Source organism: Crassostrea angulata, chromosome 6 (genome assembly GCF_025612915.1).
Source record: "Crassostrea angulata isolate pt1a10 chromosome 6, ASM2561291v2, whole genome shotgun sequence".
Taxonomy (NCBI): Eukaryota; Metazoa; Mollusca; class Bivalvia; order Ostreida; family Ostreidae; genus Magallana; species Magallana angulata.
This window is the reverse complement of record NC_069116.1, coordinates 5,132,789-5,158,747: the sequence shown is the minus strand read 5'-3', so window position 1 is coordinate 5,158,747 and position 25,959 is coordinate 5,132,789. Positions and strand designations below refer to the sequence as shown.

At 34.2% G+C, this 25,959-nt stretch overlaps 2 protein-coding genes and 1 long non-coding RNA gene across 3 annotated transcripts; all 3 read left to right on the top strand.

The window, feature by feature from the left end:
* Positions 1-13,596: 13,596 nt before the first annotated feature.
* LOC128188783 (uncharacterized) lies at positions 13,597-14,655 on the top strand. The gene is made up of 3 exons (XR_008244189.1): positions 13,597-13,800; positions 13,955-14,104; positions 14,604-14,655. It is a non-coding gene; the product is annotated as an uncharacterized LOC128188783 (long non-coding RNA).
* A 2,484-nt stretch (positions 14,656-17,139) lies between these two features.
* On the top strand, positions 17,140-19,518 carry LOC128190901 (uncharacterized). Its single transcript, XM_052863140.1, has 2 exons — positions 17,140-17,375; positions 17,464-19,518. Exons 1-2 carry the CDS (start codon positions 17,140-17,142, stop codon positions 18,566-18,568), a joined length of 1,341 nt encoding a protein of 446 aa, XP_052719100.1. The 3' UTR covers positions 18,569-19,518.
* Positions 19,519-23,808: 4,290 nt separating this feature from the next.
* LOC128188780 (retinal guanylyl cyclase 1-like) lies at positions 23,809-25,570 on the top strand. Its single transcript, XM_052860045.1, has 3 exons — positions 23,809-24,063; positions 24,862-25,054; positions 25,433-25,570. Exons 1-3 carry the CDS (start codon positions 23,945-23,947, stop codon positions 25,472-25,474), a joined length of 354 nt encoding a protein of 117 aa, XP_052716005.1. The 5' UTR covers positions 23,809-23,944; the 3' UTR covers positions 25,475-25,570.
* The last annotated feature ends 389 nt before the right edge of the window (positions 25,571-25,959 follow it).

The window sequence follows — 25,959 nt, the reverse complement described above, 5'->3', positions numbered from 1 at the left end:
GTTCTGGGAGTTATCAAGCAAAGGGTCATTTGGTACCATAACTTTTAATGGCCAATAACATAAAGAATAAATTGTTTCAATACCTCTTGAAATAAAAAAGTTGTCCCAAGGAAAATAGAAAAGAAAAATTATAAGAATAATAAAATACATAAGAAAAACAAAAGGTCTTTCACCTGAAAGGTGGAAAGACCTAACTAGTAGACTAATTGTTCTCGAACAATTAGAGGTCTTTCCACCTCATTGTGTTTTATGTTTGAAATAAGATTGCTTCAATAGCATAAATTATTTTTTCTGCGTTACTTCATAAAAAAAGTGTCAAACGATTAAGTTTGCAATTTTTTAATGCTTGACTTTGACCTTTGACCTTCATGTCATTTTCATCTGACAAGGTAGACGCTTCAATACCAAATGGTCCGATGTATCTATGATTATTGATTCAAAAGTTATTTGTGTTTCTTTATTGAATGTTCGAAACCTTCAGGGGCAATAACTGCTAGAAAGGGACTTTGGACCCTGTCGGTATGAATAGAATGGAGAAGCGTCTAAGTATACTGAATACATTAGTAAAAGTTTCAAGTCTCTATCTCTAATGGTTAATGAGGAGTTGCGATAACAAGCATTTTGTACAATAGGGGCAATAACTCTATAATTGTTACATGGTAAGGGTCAAAGGGTTACATTTTGAAATGTCTTAAGATGTCCTACCACATCCATGAAAAAGTTTTTCCCTACCATCCTAAACAAAAGAGATACAAAAACTCATGAATTAAGAGAGTTTCAAATGACCTTGACCTTTGACCTTTATGTTATTTTGTTTGGTCAAGGTAGATGCTTCCATCCCAAGTGGTCCGAAGTCTCTATGATAAGTAATAAAAAAGTTTGAAGTGATTTTATGGAAATGTAAATACTTTCAGGGGCAATAACTTCTAGATGTGGACCTCAGATCCTTTCGGTATGAATAGATTGAAGAACCGTCTATGTGTACTGAAGACATTGGTAAAAGTTTCAAGTCTCTATCTCTTATGGTTTCAGAGGAGTAGCGATAACAAACATTTCGTACAATAGGGGCAATAACTTTGTGTTTATTCAAAGGTATGAGCCGAGGGGCTATATTTTAAAATGTCTTAAGATGTCCTAATACATCCATGAAAAAGTTTTTCTCTACCACCCTTAACAAAAGAGATCTAAAAACTCATTATTTAACAGATTTCTAAATGACCTTGACCTTTGACCTTTATGTTATTTTGTTCGGCCAAGGTAGACGCTTCCATCCCAAGTGGTCCGAAGTCTCTATGATAAATAATAAAAAAGTTGGAAGTGGTTTTATGGAAATTCAAATACTTATAGGGGCAATAACTGATAGAAGGGGGTCTCGGATCCATTCGGTATTAGTAGATTGAAGAACCCTCTAAGTGTCCTGAAGACATTGGTAAAAGTTTTAAGTATCTATCTCTTATGGTTTCAGAGGAGTAGCGATAACAAGCTTTTCGTAAACAAGGGCAATAACTTTGTAAGTTCTGGGGGTTATCAGGAACAGGGTCATTTGGTATTATAACTTTAAATGGTCAATTACATGAAGAAAAAATTGTTTCAATATGTCTTATAATAAAAAAGGTGTCCCTTGGAAAATAGAAAAGAAAAATAATAAGAATAAAAAACATAAAGAAAACAAAAGGTCTTTCACCTGAAAGGTGGAAAGACCTAATAATAAAAAACATAAGAAATACAAAAGGTCTTTCACCTGAAAGGTGGAAAGACCTAAAAAACATAAAGAAAACAAGAGGTCTTTCACCTGAAAGGTGGAAAGACCTAACAATGACAACAAGCAACAAGGGAGGCGGTGCGTACTGGGCCCCATTTTATGCTAGAAGGCGACATTTATTTCAATTCAAATATTAAAAGATGAAATATGAAGGGAACGAACTGAACCCCAACTTTACAAGGGGGGGGGGGGGGGCAAAAAAGTTAGAAATGTTTTACTCCAAATGTACCTTAATTATATGTACTTGTAAAGTCCACCAACAATACCTGTTTGATGGTTTAGGCCAGAGAATCTTTAGATGGAATTTTTTTATTTCTCTCTTAATTTCTTGTTTACACAGGTAAATGAATTAGAGTTGGGAAAAACATGCTAAGACAATTGCAAACACTAGACTTAGTCATCATTATTTGAAACTTATAACGTTTCAAATGTTTAAAAATGATTTAGGTTTTTCTATTCTAAAAGAGCAGATATGGGGAAACTGAATTAAAAAAAAAAAAGAAGAACAATATCACATTCTATTGAAGATAATATATATCCCTATATTGAGATTATACCAATTACTATATAGAAGATCATTCATTTGATCCCCTTTATGTGTTATATATAGCAAAAAGCTCTGGATTGATTTTTTTATTCTAAAACATATGGATCCATTTACTGTTATTCTATCCAAATTTAAAAACAGGAAACCTTTTATTAATTTAATTTCTTATTTTATAGAATTAAAAACTATTGTAATTGATCATATACGGTATGTAAAACCTGTATGTAAAACCTTGAATAGTTCATGATAAAGAAAAATAACTCTTGCTGTTTAAGCAGTTTTTGTTAAAAACCTAAAAAAACAAAGTGCTCTTCTGAACTAAAAAGGAGCGCTGTTTTGTAAGGTGATTTGACATTGTATATAAATAAATAATATTTTCATATGCATTTAATATCTTTATTTTTATGCTGCGATAATGAAGTTTTTAATCACTTTGTCTAATTTTCTTCATATCATGATTACACACATTGTCAATTTTGGAGAAATCTAGCAGCGCTTAATCTCTTTAACCTTGTTTTATTGGAATCTCCATCTCCTCAAATAATAGAAAGGAAATATGCTATAAAATTTTAATCTATAAGGGGGTCATTATTCTACAGTTGTCACTTTTTCTTCATGTAGAGTGTGCTCATGTTTATGAAATGACACTTATTCGTAAGGCAAAAGGGTAATTTTTCTGCGTAGAATAATGACCGGGGGTCATTATTCTAAGTCGAAAACTTACCCCCGGTGATTATTCTACGAAGGTCATTATTTTACGTTTCACAGGAAAAGAAGTAACTACTGCACTTGTTTCTGCGGTTTTGCCATGTAAGACCAAAATCATATATTTTAATACAATTTGAATGAGTGTAGACTTTTAAGTGACTGTTGAATTCTGTCTATTTGGTGCATTTTATATTTTTTCCAATGTTTGCCCCAAAAAACTATATCGCCAAATGCCTGTTGAAGAGGCTTTCAAACAAATACCAGCTGATCAATTTTGATAAACAATGTGGGGTTTTTCTGTTTACAAAATATATAACCCCCAATTTATCTTTATGACATATATGCAGCAGTTTGATGCCAAGATAATTAGTAGTACGCTTGTTTATTACAGCATGATCAAAGTAAACAGTTGTGGCTAGTACCAACTACCTTGCAACTATTGTGCGTTTCTATCGGCAACTGTCTTAAATATAAAAGGCCTCATGTTTGTCTATAAAAAACTAATTTTATTGTAAATAAAATCATTTTTGGCAACAAATGTACAAACATACTTGTGTGTGTTTAATTAATATCTCTTTGTAAGTCACGCTTGTAAAATAATGTTTGTGTGCATGTAAGGGGGTGCTCATTAACAACCATGGTCAAAATATTTTGTCATGTTACAGATGGTCATTTTAACTTTCATTGAGTATTTGAATTATTATGAGTTGGCGGTTTTTAACCCCACCTTTGCAAAGTAATTTGTCATTTATTCTAACTTTCATTGAGTATTTGAATTATTGTGAGTTGGCGGTTTTTAACCCCACCTTTGCAAATTAATTTGTCATTATTCAATGATTTTTTTCTTCTTTAATTTATTGTTTTAAGTTTAAACAATACAAATTGGGTTCATTGACTAAACGACCTTTAACGCAATCTGTTGTTCTATTTTATTGCAAATGAACTTGGACTCATTGGAAAATTTTGGATTCAGTTACTTGTATTGGGTAAATTACTTGTAACAACAAAGCTCAAAGTTGGGAAAAATAAAAAAAAGTGTTTCTCTTGGAAATACTTATGTATTATATTCATGGAAAAATTTGGTTGACAAAAAAATTATACAAAATACAAATTATACTTGTAAATAAAAGCGTTTTCAAATACGGTTGAATTAACTAGTCAGATATTTTACATTATATTGCTTATAGATATTTGAAAATAATTTTTTATATTTACATTTCCCAGTGTCTTTGCCTGTGATAACACTACGTATCGATTTTGAACTATATAACCCATAATACAGATAATATAGAAACTTTATTGTCGCTTTTTGATTGTTTTATTGGTGGAATTGTTAATTACTGTTCAGAAATATGGGGAAATAATATAGGTTGCAATATCGAGAAACTTCATACAAACTTCTGTAAACAAATTCTCGGAGTGAAGAAAAGTACAAATACTGCTTACTTATATGCTGAATTAGGCCGTGTGCCCCTTGTACATTATTGAATGTTTAACATTATTAAGTTTTGGAAAAATGTCTTAATTAGTGACAATTGTATAATTAGACATTGCTACGAAGTTGTGTATATTAATTGTGAAGAACACGGTTATAAAAACTGGGTTTTCGATGTAAAGAAAATTCTCATTGACCTCGGTTTTTTTTATATATGGTCTAACCAAAAAATAAACAATGGTATTTTACAACTTGTAAAACAAAGAATTTTTGATCAGGCAAAACAAGATATTTTTGCAAATGTTGAAAATTCAAAAAAATGTTCTTTTTACAAATATCTTGTCGATGGTATACATCTTCAATACTATTTAAGAAAATCTATTCCCATTAAATTACAGAAATATATAACTAAATTACGACTATCGTCACATCGCCTGGCTATTGAAACTGGTAGATATAATAACACAAATAGAGTGTCCTCTCTACAGAACATTGCGCAGATTATACATGAAAGAATATTATTATAAAAAACCTTGTTTGTTTAAATTAATTCATCTTTTTAATACTGACAATGTTAACGATCTCTGTAATCTTGGCAAATTCATCTCAAAAAGTATGTTATTAAGAGACAACTGTATTACATAATTGTAGTCTTTTGTTTTCTCAATTCTTATTATCTGTACGTGCACAAGTTCTCCTGTAAATACACTACCACCTCATGTTATACATATGTTATACTGATAAGCTGTAAAGCTTAAAGAAATAAAGAATTGAACCCATAATACAAATGACGCCAAATTGAGGCGCCTGCGGGGTTTGCTCATTTATATCTAAATGTTTAATCGTACGATAGCAAAAATTATATAAATATAAATAATAAGGATTCTTTGAATATTGTGAGGTGATAATTTCGGTCGGGGTGTGATCAAATCTATCATAAAGCCCTTCGGGCTTTATTGGATTTGATCACGCCCCAACCAAAATTATCACCTCATAATACTCAAAGAATGATTCCTTATTCCTTATATAATATTCAAATCTTAAAACTAACTATAAATAGAGACAGCATTTATCGTTCCTTTCTGACGTGAAACTTACTATACAAATGAGGATAATTGATGGATAACTCCCTTGTACAATGTCTACTAATCATCAAACTGGTTCGGCAGCTTACCAGGGTGAAGCTAGCAGCCACTAACAGCAGCCACTTAGCCCGTAGAAGCTAGCAGCCAATAAGGAAATTCATCAAAGGACTGAGAGTACTCGAACAGAAAAATTATATTTCACCTAATTATCGACACATTTTAATTAATATCAAAATGATTAATGCTCAATAATTTGTACGAGCATTGCCGACTTCCAAAGCAGTAAAGCTCGCCTGGATAAGAGTTATAAATGCTTCTATGTTGGATAGAAATGAAATACGTCTATACGGGTCATAAGTTATGAAAATAATGTTATCCTAAGTGTAGACTTATTGATACAAATAGAAAAACTATATGCATCGTATTGAGTGATATGCAAGCGTATTGTGATATAAAAGAAATGATAAATTAAAGTAAATTAAAAGGCATAAAACGATACAAATACAATAAAAACTCAAAGCCAACTCAGTGTGGCAAGATAATTTGTTTACATCGACGTTGAACATGTGCGTGTTTAAAAATTTATCCTCGGGCCTTTTTACTCCTCCGGAAACAACATCAATCAAAAATTAAAAAGACATCGTATTATTACAAATATGAGACAGTAGAACGCCCAGCATTGTGGTTTTATTCTCATAAGTAAATTATTACATGTCGCAGTCAAAAACAGCGAAAATCATCTGGTGAAATTGGGATTATTTTGTATCGGCCATGTTTTGACGTGAACCTTCGAATACAACATTGACAATGAAAAGGGTCGGGTTAGCTCACCCGAACTTTGTCATATTTAGCATTTCACAATGATATAGGGGTTAAAAGTGGCCCATTATCTTCCTTATCTTTGAAGTGTGCATCAAACGAATAACAGGGTAGTGTAGGGGGCATATAGGGCTAATATTTCCCGGTCTCAGATTTGGGCTGTAGGGGTACCACCAAGTGGCTCCCAGGGGTTCTGGCTCATTTCAGGGATTTATATCTCACTTGATATTGGCCACAGGAACTTGCAAACACTTGGATTAAGTAGAGGACCTCAAGAGGTATTCATAATAAGCGTAAGAGGGCACCTATGACCCCTACAAGGGTTCGGTTAGCTCACCCGAACTTTGTCATATTTTAGCATTTCACAATGATATAGGGGTTAAAAGTGGCCCATTATCTTCCTTATCTTTGAAGTGTGCATCAAACGAATAACAGGGTAGTGTAGGGGGCATATGGGGCTAATATTTCCCGGTCTCAGATTTGGGCTGTAGGGGTACCACCAAGTGGCTCTCAGGGGTTCTGGCTCATATCAGGGATTTATATCTCACTTGAGATTGGCCACAGGAAAGTTCGGGTGAGCTAACCAAACCCGTGTAGGGGTCATAGGTGCCCTCTAACGCTTATTATGAATACCTCCTGAGGTCCTCTACCTCATCCTAGTGTTTGCAAGTTCCTGTGGCCAATCTCAAGTGAGATATAAATCCCTGAAATGAGCCAGAACCCCTGGGAGCCACTTGGTGGTACCCCTACAGCCCAAATCTTAGACCGGGAAATATTAGCCCCATATGCCCCCTACACTACCCTGTTATTCGTTTGATGTACACTTCAAAGATAAGGAAGATAATGGGCCACTTTTAACCCCTATATCATTGTGAAATGCTAAAATATGACAAAGTTCGGGTGAGCTAACCGAACCCTTGTAGGGGTCATAGGTGCCCTCTTACGCTTATTATGAATACCTCTTGAGGTCCTCTACTTAATCCAAGTATTTGCAAGTTCCTGTGGCCAATCTCAAGTGAGATATAAATCCCTGAAATGAGCCAGAACCCCTGAGAGCCACTTGTTGGTACCCCTACAGCCCAAATCTGAGACCGGGAAATAATAGCCCCATATGCCCCCTACACTACCCTGTTATTCGTTTGATGCACACTTCAAAGATAAAGAAGATAATGGGCCACTTTTAACCCCTATATCATTGTGAAATGCTAAAATATGACAAAGTTCGGGTGAGCTAACTGGACCCTTGCAGGGGTCATAGGTGCCCTCTTTCGCTTATTATGAATACCTATTGAGGTCCTCTACATAATCTTAGTGTTATCAAGTTCTTGTGGTCAATCTCAAGTGAGATATAAACCCCTGAAATGAGCCAGAACCCCTGGGAGCCACTTGGTGGTACCCCTACAGCCCAAATCTGAGACCGGGAAATAATAGCCCCATATGCCCCCTACACTACCCTGTTATTCGTTTGATGCACACTTCAAAGATAAGGAAGATAATGGGCCACTTTTAACCCCTATATCATTGTGAAATGCTAAAATATGACAAAGTTCGGGTGAGCTAACCGAACCCTTGTAGGGGTCATAGGTGCCCTCTAACGCTTATTATGAATACCTCTTGAGGTCCTCTACTTAATCCAAGTGTTTGCAAGTTCCTGTGGCCAATCTCAAGTGAGATATAAATCCCTGAAATGAGCCAGAACCCCTGAGAGCCACTTGTTGGTACCCCTACAGCCCAAATCTGAGACCGGGAAATAATAGCCCCATATGCCCCCTACACTACCCTGTTATTCGTTTGATGCACACTTCAAAGATAAAGAAGATAATGGGCCACTTTTAACCCCTATATCATTGTGAAATGCTAAAATATGACAAAGTTCGGGTGAGCTAACTGGACCCTTGTAGGGGTCATAGGTGCCCTCTTTCGCTTATTATGAATACCTATTGAGGTCCTCTACCTAATCCTAGTGTTATCAAGTTCTTGTGGTCAATCTCAAGTGAGATATAAACCCCTGAAATGAGCCAGAACCCCTGGGAGCCACTTGGTGGTACCCCTACAGCCCAAATCTGAGACCGGGAAATAATAGCCCCATATGCCCCCTACACTACCCTGTTATTCGTTTGATGCACACTTCAAAGATAAGGAAGATAATGGGCCACTTTTAACCCCTATATCATTGTGAAATGCTAAATATGACAAAGTTTGGTTGAGCTAACTGGACCCTTGCAGGGGTCATAGGTGCCCTCTATCGCTTATTATGAATACCTATTGAGCCCCTCTACCTAATCCCAGTGTTATCAAGTTCTTGTGGTCAATCTCAAATGAGATATAAACCCCTGAAATGAGCCAGAACCCCTGGGAGCCACTTGGTGGCACCGCTACAGCCCAAATCTGAGACCGGGAAATAATAGCCCCATATGCCCCCTACACTACCCTGTTATTCGTTTGATGCACACTTCAAAGATAAGGAAGATAATGGGCCACTTTTAACCCCTATATCATTGTGAAATGCTAAATATGACAAAGTTTGGGTGAGCTAACTGGACCCTTGCAGGGGTCATAGGTGCCCTCTATCGCTTATTATGAATACCTATTGAGCCCCTCTACCTAATCCCAGTGTTATCAAGTTCTTGTGGTCAATCTCAAATGAGATATAAACCCCTGAAATGAGCCAGAACCCCTGGGAGCCACTTGGTGGTACCCCTACAGCCCAAATTTTGAGACCGGAAAATAATAGCCCCATAGGCCCCCTACACTGCCCTGGTATCCGTTTAATGCACACTTCAAAGATAAAAGAGATAATGGCCCGCCGCTCACCCATATAGCAGTGTAAAATGCTAAAATATGACAAAGTTCGGGTGAGCTAAACCGACCTTTTTCATTGTCATTGTTGTATTCTTCGAAGGTTCACGTCAAAACATGGCTGAGACAAAATATTCCCAGTTTCACCTGATGATTTTCGCTGTTTTTGACTGCTACATATGATAATTTTTTTATGAGAATAAAATCACAATGCTTGGTGTTCTATTGTCTCATATTTGTTATAATACGATGTCTTAATTTTTAATCACTTTATATGATGTATATAGTTTTTTTTTTGTATCAATAAGACTACACTTGGACTAACATTATTTTCATAACTTATGACCCGTATAAACGTATTTCATTTTTATCCAACAAAGACGCATTTATAACTCTTATCCAGGCGAGCTTTACTGCTTTGGAAGTCGCCAATGCTCGTACAAATTATTGAGCATTAATCATTTTGATATTAATTAAAATATGTCGATAATTAAGTAAAATAAAAACTTTTGTTCGAGTACTCTCAGTACTTTGATGAATTTCCTTATTGGCTGCTAGCTTCTACGGTCTTAGTGGCTGCTGTTAGTGGCTGCTAGCTTCAGCCTGGTCGGCAGCTTGTCGATTAAGGGAAGTTTTACATTTCATCATTATGATTTGTTTTTTGGGGTTTTTTTTTTTTGGGGGGGGGGGTGTTGTTTTTTGTTTGTTTTTAATATTTTACCGCAATAAAAATCATCTTCGAAATTTTCATTTAGCCCTGACCATCCAGTCTTTAATTTCCAACTATCCCAAGGTTCTCTTAATATAAAATTATAAACCCTAATATGTAAATGGACATATGGGTGTACAATACAATAATTATGATTCCGACTGGTTCTTCAAAGACATTTTTCTAAATTTCAACCAAAGTTGTATGGAGGGTAATCGTGTTAAAAAATCCATACATGTAAGCTTGTAAATCTGAATATCCAATCGTGTTGGTATGTGAACCTGAGTGTAAAAATGTGTAATTCTGATCGTGTAACCTATAAAACTCGGGTATAAACACATGTAAGATTTGACTTAGTTCTCTCGTATGATGCTCATTTTGCAGCTTTATTGTTTTCATTAGTGAATTAAACCTTCAACTATGCACACTTTCAATCCGTAGTTTCTGCATTTGTATCATTAGAATCGACAATAGCACATCTGACATGATACAAATTGACAAATGTAAAGTCTACAAGTTTGTCGATTTTTGACATGACCATATATTGCAACTGCCATACTGCGGGAAAAGGCATGCCGTAATCGCCGGAATAGACGAAAATAAACATAATATTCAGCCAAACTGTTGCAATAAGCGTTTAAAGAACGACGCTTTTTCTATCGAAAATACCGATATTATTTTTAGAAAAATTATTGAGGTATGATTGAAACTGAACCAAACAGGAAGAGTTTCATGTAGAAAAAAATTGTTGCCGATGTGACGAATGCACTAGTACTATTTTTGTAATATGATTCTCGTGGTATTACATGTACATACGACAAGGTTTCAAAAGATATGCCTAATATCTTATTTCTCTAAAATAATTTGACATGTAATTTAAACTTGAATATAGGTTAATTCGTACTCTTTTCTGAGACATATCAAGAAATATCCTGAGGTAGTGAATATATTTTGAGCGGCATGAGGATCGGAGACCGCCGTGAGGTCCCATGTAACACCATACTTCTGAATTCAAAGAATTTTGAGAGAATTTTTAACCGATTTTTTCAAAGGAAAATCCGGTTATTGAAATAGTGAAAATGGCGGGCGGGCGGGTGGGTGGCTGCCAAAAGGGTACCCTTATTGTGCCGATAACCCCTCGTACAGGGGTTTGACAAAAGTATTGCATGTAGAGTATCCCATCTCTCTGGATAGATAGTATTTATCAATTCAGGATTGACAAATGGATTATGGATACTGTTCATACAAAAGAAAACCCGGTTTGCTGTCACATTGACAGCTTTTCTCTTTGTTATTTTTCTGATTTAGTTAGAATTAAATGACTTGCAAAAAATTGGTAATTTTTTGCGTAAAAATATATATATTCGTAACTATACATGTATTTATTCTTTTTTAAAATATTAAAATGATTTTGTTGTGCAAGTGCAAGATAAATAAGAAAATAATCTAAAACTGTTATAAAAGAAGTTTTATAATTATTAATTAAAACACAAAGTTCTGTTAAAAATTGAAACTTTTTTGAAAAAAATAGAAAGGGTATACTAGTATGTTTATGTTTTGTAATTAAATTTTTTCTTTCTGAAATTAAGGAACGGATCGAGTGTGTCAGATGAATTTGATCGTTTATGAACTGGTAGAGTTTTAATTATAAAATATTTTAAAATACGTACATACTGTATTGACGATTATTTTACAAAATTAAGAAGCAGCTTTAAGGTAAACAGTACATGTTTACAAGTGGCTGTAAAGCTGTATTATAATAGTTCTCCGGAAAATTTTTATCAACCAACTTCATTAATTGAACTGACATTCAGGACGTCATACTCACACCCTTGCGAATATAATTGTCATATAAATTTTAGACCACGTAATTTTATTTGACCCTTTCAGTTTCGCCTTGTGTTTATAGACTATAATAGAATCTAGTTACTTGTAGTCAAACATAAAATCTAGAGGTTTATTGATTTTAAACTTTATCTTCATTAGTTGGTGGATAAAATGTTTTCTAGATGCGACAATACAAAAAAATAGTTTTTGTTTGCTGTTGCAACAGTTAACATGTTTGTTGAGATCCCCCCTGAGGATTAATTTTCGATCCGCGCCTGACCTAGTATAAGCATCAATAGTGAAACAGACTATACTATTTTATGCAGAATGTTCCTTGAAAATGGCTCGATATACTAAGTTTTTATGCAAAACAGACACTCATTATCTTTTCTAAAAACATGGTATTGCACACCACAAGCATCAAACACGGCTATGATTTCATTAAGCAGCCCAATGTTTATATTTTAAACCACTCTACACGTGGTTGAACACGAACGATAACTCTGTTCTGAATATTATCGTTGAATATAAATAACCGCTAAATGGTGAAATAAGACATACATCATAAAAGATTTTCATGTTTTAACATAAATCCAAGTAGGATATGATATAAAAAAAAGACCAATACTTACGTATTTTGAGAATATTATCCGAACACTTATTCTTCCGCTCGAAATTTCACAGGAACTGAACAAATCTCGGTGAAGTCTCGTGAACTTTTATTCGAGCACCTCTGGATTTATTACATACTTAGCAAGGATAAAGTAAACATTCCGAACACATTCGCAAGGGTGACTCATATCCCGTAATAATTGCCTGAAATTAAAAAAAATGCCAATTTTCGCCTGCATTTCAGGCTTTTTTCCCTATATGTTGCTGTTAATGCAAAATGAAACATTATTAAAAATAAATTATACATATTTTAATTTTACGACAGTTAACCTTTAATCTCAGTTTGGAATGTGTCGCTTCTTATGTCTCACATTTATCAAAATCTCAAAACCATTGTCTTTAAATATAGTTGTTTTTGCAACTCGGTTATATAATTGATCAGCTGGCCGACCCGTTGTAATTTTTTCGCAAGGGGGGGGGGGGCTTGTCCCAACTTTGTGGTAGCGATAAGGGTGCTTTGGAGATATTTTCTTTATTCAGCCGAGCTCTATACTTTAACAGTTTGTTGCATGTACTCTAATAAAAATGCGTGTATATCTATTTAATATATTCAAACAAAGTCATTTTATGTATTTTTCCCCCCCAAAAAAATCATACTTCCTAGCTAAGAAAGGTTGTTATCTAGAGAAAATACGTTTGTAGGCCTACCTACATGTAATAAATTTTTTTTATTCCGCCCCCATTCCGGCGATTACGCATGCTTTTACCTGCAGCTCGCCTTTTCTATCGATGACGTCACTTTTTCCATATATGGTCATGTCAGAATTCGACAAACTTATAGACTTTACTTTTGTCGATTTGTAACATGTCAGTCGTGTTATTTCAGAAAACGGAGATATCAATGCAGTGACTACAGATGAAAAGTGTGTTTAATAGTGGCAAGTAACATGTAAATAACAAACAGCATTTTACAGCTGCAATTGTGCGTCTGTAGAAAAAATAGATTGAAGGCCTGCGGGGTCAACTCTAAAGTGTTTATGCCTGGGTTTTATAGGTTATACGATCAAAGTTACACTCATTCATACTCAGGCTAACACACCAACACGATTGCATATTCGGATTTACAAGTTTACAGGTCTGGATATTTTAACGCGATTACCCTCCAGAAAACTGTGAGGTGTAAACCCTACTCAGGGGAAGAAATGTGTGTTTGTGCATGTGTGCGAGTGCGTGGGCGTGGGGACTAAAAATAAAATGTGCGCAATATTCATTTCCTTTAGCATTAAACTTAAAGTAAGTTATTTAATTCAAAACATCTATCATTTGGACAAATGCATATAGGCATCGTTTCAACCAGGAAATCATGAACAAACACTTGTAAGAAAATATTTCCTTCCCAATATTAAATTCAATGATGACACAGTGGAGCTTTCAGTTGCAGAGTCGACACTGAGTACATTATGGATAAAATAAAGTTCATAGTGTTTCTTATAGTTGGTAAGTTTATGTTACATAATTACAATGTAAGTAGAATTAACAATAGAAAAGTTACCATGACGTTTATCTTCGAACTACGAAACTAAAATGTAACTTACAATCTTAATTAAAATGGTTTAATTTTCTAATCCTGTTATATAAAATAATGATTCAGGGGTCTTTGGTGGATTGGCTTTCTCCAAAGAAAGAACGTGGACTAAAGCTATGGAGAATTGTCAATTAGCTGAACAATCACCGTACCTTGCAAACAATTTAGTTTCCGATGAGATATGGCTCGGAGAAGCAAAATATGTCATGAGTTGGGGTAAAATATTTACAAACGGTTAATAAAAAACGCAGTGAAGCTGTCATAGAATAAATGTATTAAATCGAACACTCGAAGCTTGTATTGTTTTCTTGGTGAATATATCATGCATTGAGATAAAGTTGTTTACAAACTATGTCTGATCACATTTGGCAAATAAAAAAGGAATGTCGTGTCTGAACATTTAGGGAGATATTTTTAGATTGTAAGAACCAGTGCATATATTTGTATATTTTATTTGTAAATATAAGTCGGTATTATGTGAATTCATTTTAAATCAATGTCGTCATTGTCATTTGAAACATTGTATTAATAATATTCATTGCTAATTTCAATGCATGAGTTGCGTAACAACAAACCTAATTTCAATGGTACAGAATTTTGAAAGTACATAAAGAATGTCAAAACTAGGTTGTTCGCATATTCACAAGGCATTAAAGTACCATAAAATAGCATACAAGTATTCATACATAATATTCATTCTCTTTTTCTTTTCCAGGTGTCATAACATTGCAAATAGAACACGTAACTCGTTTTAACATTTGTCAAGGTAAAACTAAGAAGACAAAAGCATTTAATGATTAATTTTAATTTTTTTATATAAGTTGTTTTATGAATTATGATAAGTTCAGTCTTTTGATGATATTTTTAGAATTGGATTTTCGCCAACTGATTAAAAGTAATCAAACATTACCAAATTACGCTAACAGAGGAAAGTGCGTACTGTACGATTTTGGTGAGATAACACAGAAACGTAAGTATAACCTGCATTGAGCGTAAACAGAAACTAATCTATTGAGAAGAGATAAATTATATCTTTCGAAAACTGTTGTTTTTTATCTGAAAAATAACATAGGTGTCTTTAAATTCATGTATTTTGTAGGATTACCTTTGCCAACCATGTGCATGGTGAACCGACAAAATTCCCCAACAAAATACATTGCATGTAACACGTTACTGACTGATAAATGCGATCAAACATGTACGTATTAGTTTTAAATGTATTATTGTTCAATTTTCTTTAAAAAAGATGATAATGGAACACTTGCTTTAAATTTTTTTTTTTTAACAGCGAATATTTCAGGTCTAAAGATTACGTTAAGCTTTGCCATAAACGGTACAGACTCGAACGCACTTGATTTACCTGGGCCTAAAAATGGTAAATGACTTATCATTTGTTCTTTCAAAATAAGAAAAAAAACATGGTTAACAAGAGGCCCATGGGCAACATCGCTCACCTGAGTAACAATAGACATGAAAAAAAATCAGCTAAATGGAGTCATAATATATGGACAACATGGTACATTACATGTAGATCCTAACAATTTATTGATATAGCTACGTGGCGCTTTGTGACGTAATGGCGTGAATTATGATGTCATTATTATAACTAAAAAGTTAAAGTAAATATATGCATCTGTAAGCTTTACAATAAAGAAGAAAACCAAATGTTTATTCAATTCAGACACTTGTTTTTAACAATCGGCCGAAATCGGCCCTGTGGCACATAAATGGTTATAGAAAATCGATCGGTTTTTAGTGGGGGCCATCTCAAAATATCAAAATGCACCAAATTTTGCTATATATTTGGATCGTTACGAATTAAGATTGGTAGAATGGATTCATTCAAAAACTAAGGAAAATGTCCTCAGGGATAACATCATTCTGTATATAAAATTTCAACGGCGTACAATTTTTACTTTTTTCTTTTGTTATTTTTTTATAACGTACTCCTATAAAGCTTCATTTTATTATATACATGTAACGTCATAAAAGCGCAATGGCAACGCCCCCCTTCCCCACAACGGAAAAATCGTTTAAAAAATAAAAAATTCCTTAAAAAATATAAATATTTTTACCTGTATTTTATTTATTGTGTTCAATTTTATAAGCTATATCGATAAAATCTTATAAGAAGTATAAATCAACTGTATTATACTAGAATGCGCAAAAACATGCGCAATGAAAACTAAAGTCGGCCTTCTTAAATTATAAAAATTATAAAAACTGCAGGCGTAGAATATCACTAGAAACACTTCTAACTGAAAATATCTTCGATTTCTCTGTATTGCGTATAATTATCTTTGATGACGTTACAAGCATGTTTAATAGAGAAGATCAATATCGGGAGACAAATCATCTAAATGCAGGGTAAATAATGCCAAAATAAGACTTATTTCATACTGATACACAATATTTAGATAAATGTCAATTTGGATATAATCAGGATAATATACGAGCATGGATATTTTGTTTTTTTAACGAGTGTTATTAGGTTAGCAGATAGACATCTATGTGGCTTGACTGGCATTTCCTTTGTCATTGTGTAAAAAAAAAAGGCAAACGTGTTATACTACCCCGAATATTATGAAAGTTGAATTTGGCAAATATTAAAAGCATATGACCTAAACTACTTAATAAGTGCAGCTAGAATCATGTGCTTTGTAAATAAAAAATACGTAATATTTTCAATGAAATTAAAGAAGTCGAGGGGTTTCCGATAAATAATGACAATATTTATTTTATTTGATTAACAATAGGATTCTAGCAGTAATACTAATAAACATGAACTAATTGCCGATCGAATTATTGTATCATACATACAAATGAACTTCGGGGTAGTGTTACACTTTTAGATTTTTTGTTAAGGTATAAAGTTATCTATTTTTAACTGTCACGTGATACCATGGCACGGTAGCTTCCAAGATCGACTCGATTCCGAAGTAGAAAAATAATATCATGGCAAACACATTCACTTGATATAATATATAGCACTGTTTTCATAAAAATATCCTATTTCTAAATTTATCATAATATCGACGGTCATTAAACTCGGAGTTGCCTTAACCTACACGCGCACTATCTGGAGTTTCTTTCACTTAAGTTACAGTTTTTCTAGGCAAATGGTTATTTAGAAGATTTTTCTTTATATATTCCTACGTAAAAAATTGCCCCCCCCCCCCCCCCCCCGTTGTGGCCCCATCCAACCCCCGGGGATAATGATTTGAACAAACTTGAATCTACACAACCTGACGATGCTTCCACCCAAGAATCAGCGTTCCTGGTTGATTAGTTTTTCTACGGAAAATAAATACTTGCAATTGTATGTACTTAAAACGTATTCATATTACTTTAATTCCTTTTTTTCAGATACAACAGGAGTAGTTCCAATCTGTTCTCGTCAGTCAATTTTCAAAAATACTAATTTCGTGTATTACCTATTGTGTGTTTTGACCTTAGCAGTAATTTCAAACATATTGTGCATTTGTTGGTACGTATAGATTTATCTTTTCCTATACTTTTTGGGGTTTTTTTCGGTCATTCTTTCTTGAAATATTGATGCATCATTATTTTTATAGCTGTGTTAAATATCAAGTGAAAAGAAAACTAAGGACAATGGAAATCAGTCGTCTAGAAACTCGTGGTAGACCTGCCTCAGAAGCCATTGAACGTATCGATATCAACCGGGACCTTGCGTCCCAAAGCACTACATACGACAAGGTGGCAGATATGGCTAAAAAGTCAGACACAACTCTACGTGACGAAGAGTATGGCCTGCAAGAATACGACAGAGGAGTTTTACGAAGTGCTAAAGCTAACAGTGGAGACTATGATCTTTCCTGGCCGTATAGTGGATGGTCGGCGGTCGCTCCACCTAGTGCTGATTACGACCACATGGAGACGATGAAGAAGCAAATGATGGACTCTGTACCGGAAGAAGAGATTTACAGCAAACAGCGTCTGGTGGAAGATGAATATGACGTCGTCACAGTAGAGCCTCAACGTGAAAAAGAAAAGAATACCGAAAAAACAGAATTGGACAAGGACGTCAGCGTCAAAGCCACGGGCAAAAATACTAAAACAGCAGACGATCAAAATAAAACCAAAACCAAGCAGACTATGGTCAAAGGCGCGGCAAAACCTATACAGATATCAGAAGACCAAAAATCAGCAAAAAACACGAATGCCAAAGCAACGGTTAATGCTACGGAAATAAAGTATTTAAACACAGAGAGTGAATATCAAGATATAGATGAAAGGAATGATCAACAGTCTGTCGATATTAAAAAATCCGTACGTTTCAGCAAGGAAAGTCCCGTTCAGTATGGCACAGGTTTTGCTAACGATAGTTGTAACAACAAACAAGCCACAAAAATAACCGACTGCAAAGTAAAGCAGGAAAAATTGGAAAAGACTTCAATGAAAATGGCGGAAACCAGAGCAACGCACAAAAAATCTCAGAGCAAGAAAAGCACAGATGGCAATACATCTAATATTGGTGGGGAAAACAGTCCTTGTAACAACAGTACAGAAGTATATCATGTTCTTGAGGTCAAAGTACCGGTAGATAAGGATACTACCCCAGATAAAGTTTCGACAAATGAAGCAGAGAAAATGCTGGACGAGGCAACGGCAATGCTCGTAGAAAGCATTAACGGTGTGTCTATGAACACAAAACTTTGAACTTAAAAAGAGAAAGCATAAAAATGCATCGACACCATGGGTGATGTTTGCATAGATTTCGTTAATTTTCAACACACTTCTTTTGTTTTTGAAATATTATGCAGGCACTTAGCATCGTATTCGAAAGAGGAAGGGCCAGACTCGTCAAAAAATTGACAAGCAAAAAAGTGTGATGGGGGAGGGGGCACATGATACATCATTCATTTTTAACCTCGACTTCACTGTTCTTTTTTTTAATTCAATTTCTCACATAGTCTTAAGAAAGGAGAGGGTGTCAACTCCTTGCTAATTCATTTTTTGCATCCCAAAAAAAAAATGCTGCAACATAAAGTGGGGGAGGGGCACCCCACCCCCGTATGCCACGTTTATGTTAAGTTGATTTATTAAGTATATTACCTAATTATTTAAGTTAGCCATAATGTACTGGTTTGAGCCCAACTCCCTATTCCCCCTTACTCTTTGTTTGAATTACAAAAATAACATAACTTATGAAAAGTTTATAATTGATTTTTAATTTACCTTTAAAAACTGCTTAAAAATCGTAATGGTTTTTATTCAAACATGTGACTTACTGATCTCTACAAGAAATGTAAAATTAATCCTGGAACAATATTGAGTAATGCATAAAATGTTCATAGCGACTAATGCATTAAAGGTTTACTAGTATATACATTGTAAGCTAATTAATGCATAAACTGTTCATGTATCTTCACATTTCAACAGTCATTAGCTTTTTTAATTCTCTGTTCATGTATTTAACACACTTCAGCCAGGAATCATTTCTTTGAATGATGTCAGTGATATTTTACTTATTTATGAATAAAATACATACATTCCATATTACATTTCATGATATTGAGGGTCAGAGTTTTGAAGGTTTGATCAATTTAGAAGGCTCATTCCCTGATGTATATCCACCTGAAAGGAACAAATCTCAGGTTAACAAAGAATTTGGTCTCTCATTCATTTAGAATGTTCCATCTTCTTCTTAAAGAGGTGTGTGTAGTTTAGTCATAAATAATTTCTTACAAAAAGTTCTGAATATTTCTTGAAATTGAAAATACTAAGTAATACAATTTTCCTTATTTGAGGAGCAAGAGTTTTCTTGAGAGAGTTGAGTGCTGCAATATAAAACAGCTGAAACAATTTGAACTGTTGTGATATAAAATTGTAAAAAGCTGTAAATAGCCTGTATATTACAGCACTCTTCCTTATTCCTGATAATATTATTTCCTATTGAAAATTTTCAAATAACAGGATGTTTGTAAATATAAGTTAAAAAGGAAACAACAATTCAATTTTCTAACAATCCATTGACAAAAATAGAACAGGATAACAATTACATATGCTAACAGTGTTTCCTGTTGTACACAGCTGGCAGGATGGAGCACCATTGATAAGATTTTGTATAATGGCATGATTGACACGGAGAGACATCTGAGTATAACATTACAAAATCACAAAAGTTTACATAATAAAGGTCAGAGAAAAAAAGCCATACAGTGTACTTGTAATCTAATTACATGTAAAAAAAGTAGAGTTACCATTTCTATTTAGAATACTTAGTATCAATCTACCTGTTCAATTATAGAAGATTCCTAATTAAATGCCAGGAACTAATATCTGTGTAAAATCGCAAGAAGCACCCCTAGCAGATTTTAGAATATCGCTTTTATTTTTCTGACAGTTGGAATTACATATCAAAATTTATAACAAAAGTGGGGTGCTTGGCATTTTATATTCTTACAATACAAAACAGCAATTTAGAATTAAATATCCACATAAAAAGTAATTGATAATACTTATAGCTACCATAGTTATAATACTTATGTACCAATCCAATTACTCGCAGTGGCCTATGATATCAATGTACTTATTCAATACTTGTAGAATCTTATAATATCAATGTACCTGTCCATGTACTTGTAGAGGATTATTATATTAATGTACCCGTCCAAATACTATATCAATGTACCCGTCCAAACACTATATTAATGTACCTGTCCATGTCCTTGTAGAGAGCTATTATATCAATGTACCCGTCCAAGTACTATATAATGTACCCATCCAAATATTTTATCAATGTACCTGTCCAAGCACTATATCAATGTACCCGTCCAAATACTATGTCAGTGTAACTGCCTAGATACTTGTAGAGGGCTATAATAACAATATACCCACCCAACTTCTTGTAGAGGGCTATAATAACAATATACCCACCCAAATACTTGTAGAGGGCTATAATATCAATGTAACTGTCCAAATACCTGTATAGGGCTATAATATCAAATTGACTGTCCTAATACTTGTAGAGGGTTATAATATCAATGTACCTGTCCAAATACTTGCAGAGGGCTATAATATCAATGTAACAGTCTTAATACTGGTGGAGAGTTACATGTATAATATCAATGTAACTGTCCTAATACTTGTAGAGGGTTATAATATCAATGTAACTGTCCTTATACTTGTAGAGGGCTATGATATCAATGTTACTGTCTAAATACTTGTAGAGGGCTATAATATCAATGTTACTGCCATAATACTTGTAGAGGGTTATAATATCGATGTAACTGTCCCAATACCTGTAGAGGGCTATAATATCAATGTAACTGTCTAAATACTGTGAAATCATTAGATTTCGTGGTGGCTCAAAATTCGTGGAATTTGTTGGTACCTCTCATCTACGAATTAACATCCTCAATCAATAAATTAGGGTTTTAAAGTCATATATCCTTTTGAAAATATAAATAATACACGAAATTACGTCCCCGCTAACCTGTAAAATTTAAGCAATCCATGAAAATTGGCCCCCACGTATTTTAATGATTCCACAGTACTTGTGCAATGTACAATGTAACTTTCTTAATACTTGTAGAGGGCTACAATATCAATGAAACTGTCCAAATACTTGTAGAGGGCTATAATATCAATGAAACTGTCCAAATACTTGTAGAGGGCTATAATATCAATGTAACCTTCCAAATACTTGTAGATGGATTTAATATCAATGTAACTGCCCAGATACTTGTAGAGGCTATAATTTCAATGTTTCCGTTCAAATACTTGTAGAGGGCTATAATATCAATGTACCTGTCCAAATACTTGTACAGGGCTATAATATCAATGTACCTGTCCAAATACTTGTACAGGGTTAGAATATCAACGTACATGTCCAGTTGCTTGTAGAGGGCTATAATGTCATTGTAACTGTCCAAATACGTGTAGAGGGCTATAATGCCAATGTACCCATCCAAATACTTGTACAGGGTTATAATATCAAAGATACAATATCTGTACTTTTACAGACTTATTATGGACGTGTCCGGAGATTCTGAGATCTGATAACGTGTTTCCTAGGAACGGAACACGCGCCAGTGACGTGTACAGTTATGGTATCATCATGCACGAGACATTCTATCGATGTGGCACATTCCCATTGTCCAGCAATACGGCAAAAGGCATAGTGAAATTATTAATTTTAGTTAGTCCTTCAGATTAATCAAACTGAGGAATTTACATTTGCAAATATTCTTACGTTTTTGAATTTACGGAAGAAAATGCGGTGTTAATTGTCTGAAAATCTTGCACTGTCAGGACATAACCCTTACCTTATGTCTTTAATTATTTTTTCACAATCACATGTTGAATATAATCAATAACCATTGTAGATTTTACATTGTTCGCCCATTTTAACACTTTTGTCAAGGTTAGGCTAAAAAATCAAACTTTCACTTTTCAAGTTTATCTTATATTAATAATGCTTAAAAATGTATTTCTAAGGCCTAAACAATCGTAGCATTGTCGAGAAACATGCGGCATAAAACACCATATTTTTTGGTTAATATGTAAACAAGGCACAAAAGTTGTCATATATTTACATTCTGAATAACATGAAAGCAAAACAGCTTATAATATGAATATATATGTATTTTCATCCAGTCTTTAACATATATATATAAAGATACTTGTTGAGGAAAATATACGGATCAAAATTTTCAAAACGTTATTTCATAATCAGCAGATTCTTGACATAATATCATTATTAATTAGTTACATGCCTTTTAGAATATTAATCTAAAGGAAATAAAATCTTTTTAAAAAAAGTTACTTCTTTTGATTGTTTGTTTCAAACAGTTGAAGCCTTTGATATTGTTATACTATTAGTATATGAAAAACGTAACTCTTGTAATTTTCGTACATTCTTAAACTTAAGTTGAAGAAACCTTCGTTGGACATGCAGAGAATTACACAGTCCATTGCTATGAATGCAATATCTTGAACATAAGGTTAATAAGCCAACCTTTTAATTACAGATATAATTAAAAGTATCCAAAATGGCCAGTTTTGCAAACCCGACTTCAACAAATTTGAGGACCTGAAGCATCAGATGTTGAAGCTGATGACGATGTGTTGGGACGACGACTGGCGACAGCGGCCGGCCTTCAGCAGTATACTGACCTTTATCAGGGAGAACAACACAGAGGTGTGAGTGCACTGTCATGCTGGGAATTCTGAATTTAATGGGATACAAAATTAAGAACATGACATTAGTTTTGTATTACAATCGATTTAGTAAATTAAAAAATTGCAATATGACAACAGAAGCGTGAGTACATGTCAAGAATATTGGTCCGTCAAATAAAAGCATTGTCAGAGGGGTGAGTACAGACCAAGAATACTGATTCAATCATAGCATTGTCAGAGGGGTGATTACAAACCAAGAATACTGATCCAATCATAGCATTGTCAGAGGGGTGAGTACAAACCAAGAATACGAAATCATTGCATTTTTAATGGGGTAGAATCACATGATTGTCAGAGGAGTGAGTACAAGTAAGAATGACGGGTTCAATGATAACACTGTCAGAGGCGTGGATACAAACCCGAATGCAGTCTTATTCACAGCACTGTCAGAGAGGTGTGGTGTTTATATTTACAAATCAAATGAAAGGCAATAAATATACAATTTAGTAGAGCACGTTTACTATAGAAGCAAAATTATCGTAACGACGGTTTCATACATTCAGTGCAGATTATTACTTGGCCGGTTTCTGGTGGATTAAAAATGAAAAGAACTTCACTTCGTGGTTTTACAAATAAAGTATAAAGTAAAATAAAATAATGAAAAAAAATCTTCTCCTTAATGTTATGTTAGAGGAATTATTCATCCAAATAATTCAACTAACAAACATATACAACTCTGGTATTTGATTGCTATCATTAGTGGATATCATTATCTGATTGCTACAGCAAGTCTTTGATCTCTTCCAAACCATCACGAGAGAAATGACGCACTGTCTATTTCAATTATGGCACTAGGCGTTTATTTCAAATTCGTCTTTGATTCAAAGGAGTGTAAGTATAATTGATTCCATGATCAACATGCTGGAGAAGTACGCTAATAACCTGGAGGATCTGGTGGAGGAGAGAACGATAGCACTAAATGAGGAAAAAGACAAGACGGACAAGCTACTGTATCGAATGCTGCCTCGGTAAGGACTAATAATATTCAGATATTTGTCTATAATCAACATTGTAATTAGTGTTTAATTAATACAGAAAATAACATATTAGCTGACTTCCGAAGAAATCAAATTCTTGATTAAACAACGGTCATAGTTGTAGCAAGCTGGCAGCGATGCATGTATGTACTATTCTGGCGATTAATTGTCGACTGACATTTCTTTCGTACCCAGCTGACACTGCTAGTATCTCGAGTTGCTTCAGACCTTTAATTGGCTTTTATAGAGATTGCAACCATAAGAGTCTTTTCTGTTTGTTTTGCCAACGACACTGTACACAAACTGGTTTTAAGGTTTTTTTTGTCAAACTTGTGTGGTTGTTCTCTATTTGTTTTCATTTTGATTAAAGTGAACACGGCGATGAATATTCATCTGCATGTAATTATCGAATATATTTGCGAACATCTCAGTTTATTTTTCCGGAATATAAATACTTTTTACCAAAAAAAATATCAAGATAATAAAATGATTAACTAGGCCGAGTATAGTTACTATTCACGTAATTACAGAATCTCTTATCACAAGACGATACCCCCCCCCAAAAAAAAACAAACAAAAAACAACCATGATTATGGTTATAAAAACAAATCGCATGAGCAAGTATATGAAAATATGAAATAAAAAAAAATAATGAATTGGTGTGCTATCTTAATATTTTGTATTCAAAGGAAATAAATGTAAACGTACAATACTAACAAAAATTGGGATTAGACACCGCGTCATGTAATATTTTAATGTATGTGAACTGATATACCATTCTCATTTCAGATTAGTAGCCAAAAAGTTAAAGCGAGGAGAATTCATCATTCCTGAAGCTTTCGAAGCAGTTACCATATTCTTTTCCGACATCGTTGGGTTTACCACAATTGCCTCGAAAATATCGCCGCTAGATGTCGTTGATTTCCTAAGCGAGATTTATACGTTATTTGACGACATTATTTCTACTTACGATGTGTACAAGGTTTTTTTTTGTGAGTCAAGTATTTAAATATTTATGTTTTATATAAGGAATAAGGAATCCATTAAAGCCCGAAGACCTTTCTGACAGATTTGATCAAGCATGGACTAGTATAATAATCATCTCGTATTAATATTAAAGAATGACTCCTTGTTGCTTTTTTTCATACAATTTTCAGCAATTGTACAATATCAAATTACTGACATTGATATGTTTTTTTGTCCTTTTGTATAATCATGCAAACCGCGCTAGCACCACATACTACGTCATAAACGTCATTAATAAATATGTTGGACTCTTATTACAAAGATTCGCTGTGTCAGCACAGATACAGACATTGGAAAATGTAAATATTTGGTATTCTGCCTGTTATACGGACAGGTAGAGACGATCGGAGATGCCTACATGGTAGTTAGCGGGTAACCGGAACGCAATGGTAACGCCCACAGCGGGGAGATAGGGGACATGTCGCTCGAGATTCTTCGGAGGCTGGAAAACTTCAAGCTGAGGGCCATTCCAGAACAGAGGGTCATGGTTAGAATAGGGCTTCACATGGGACCAGTATGCGTAGGTATGAACCTCAATAAGCCTAGTCAATGATATTTCTTTTAGGATCCTTTGAAGTAGATTCTTCGCAAATAATTGATTTTGAAGTCGTCGTCTTTCATAGGAAAGAAGAATTTAAAGGATCATTATTATAACTTGGATTTTATAATGCGTTTTTGTTTTTTTTTGTTTTTTTTTCATTTTTCACAACGGCTGACCACTAATAGATGTACTAGTAATATGTCGGTTTTAATATCAGTTTGGAATTACACATACATGTAGGATGTGACCAGCAGTTGGAGAGATACCGTACTCCATGCAATATTGTAGTTTCTTGCTGTCATACATGTATATCGTTACTC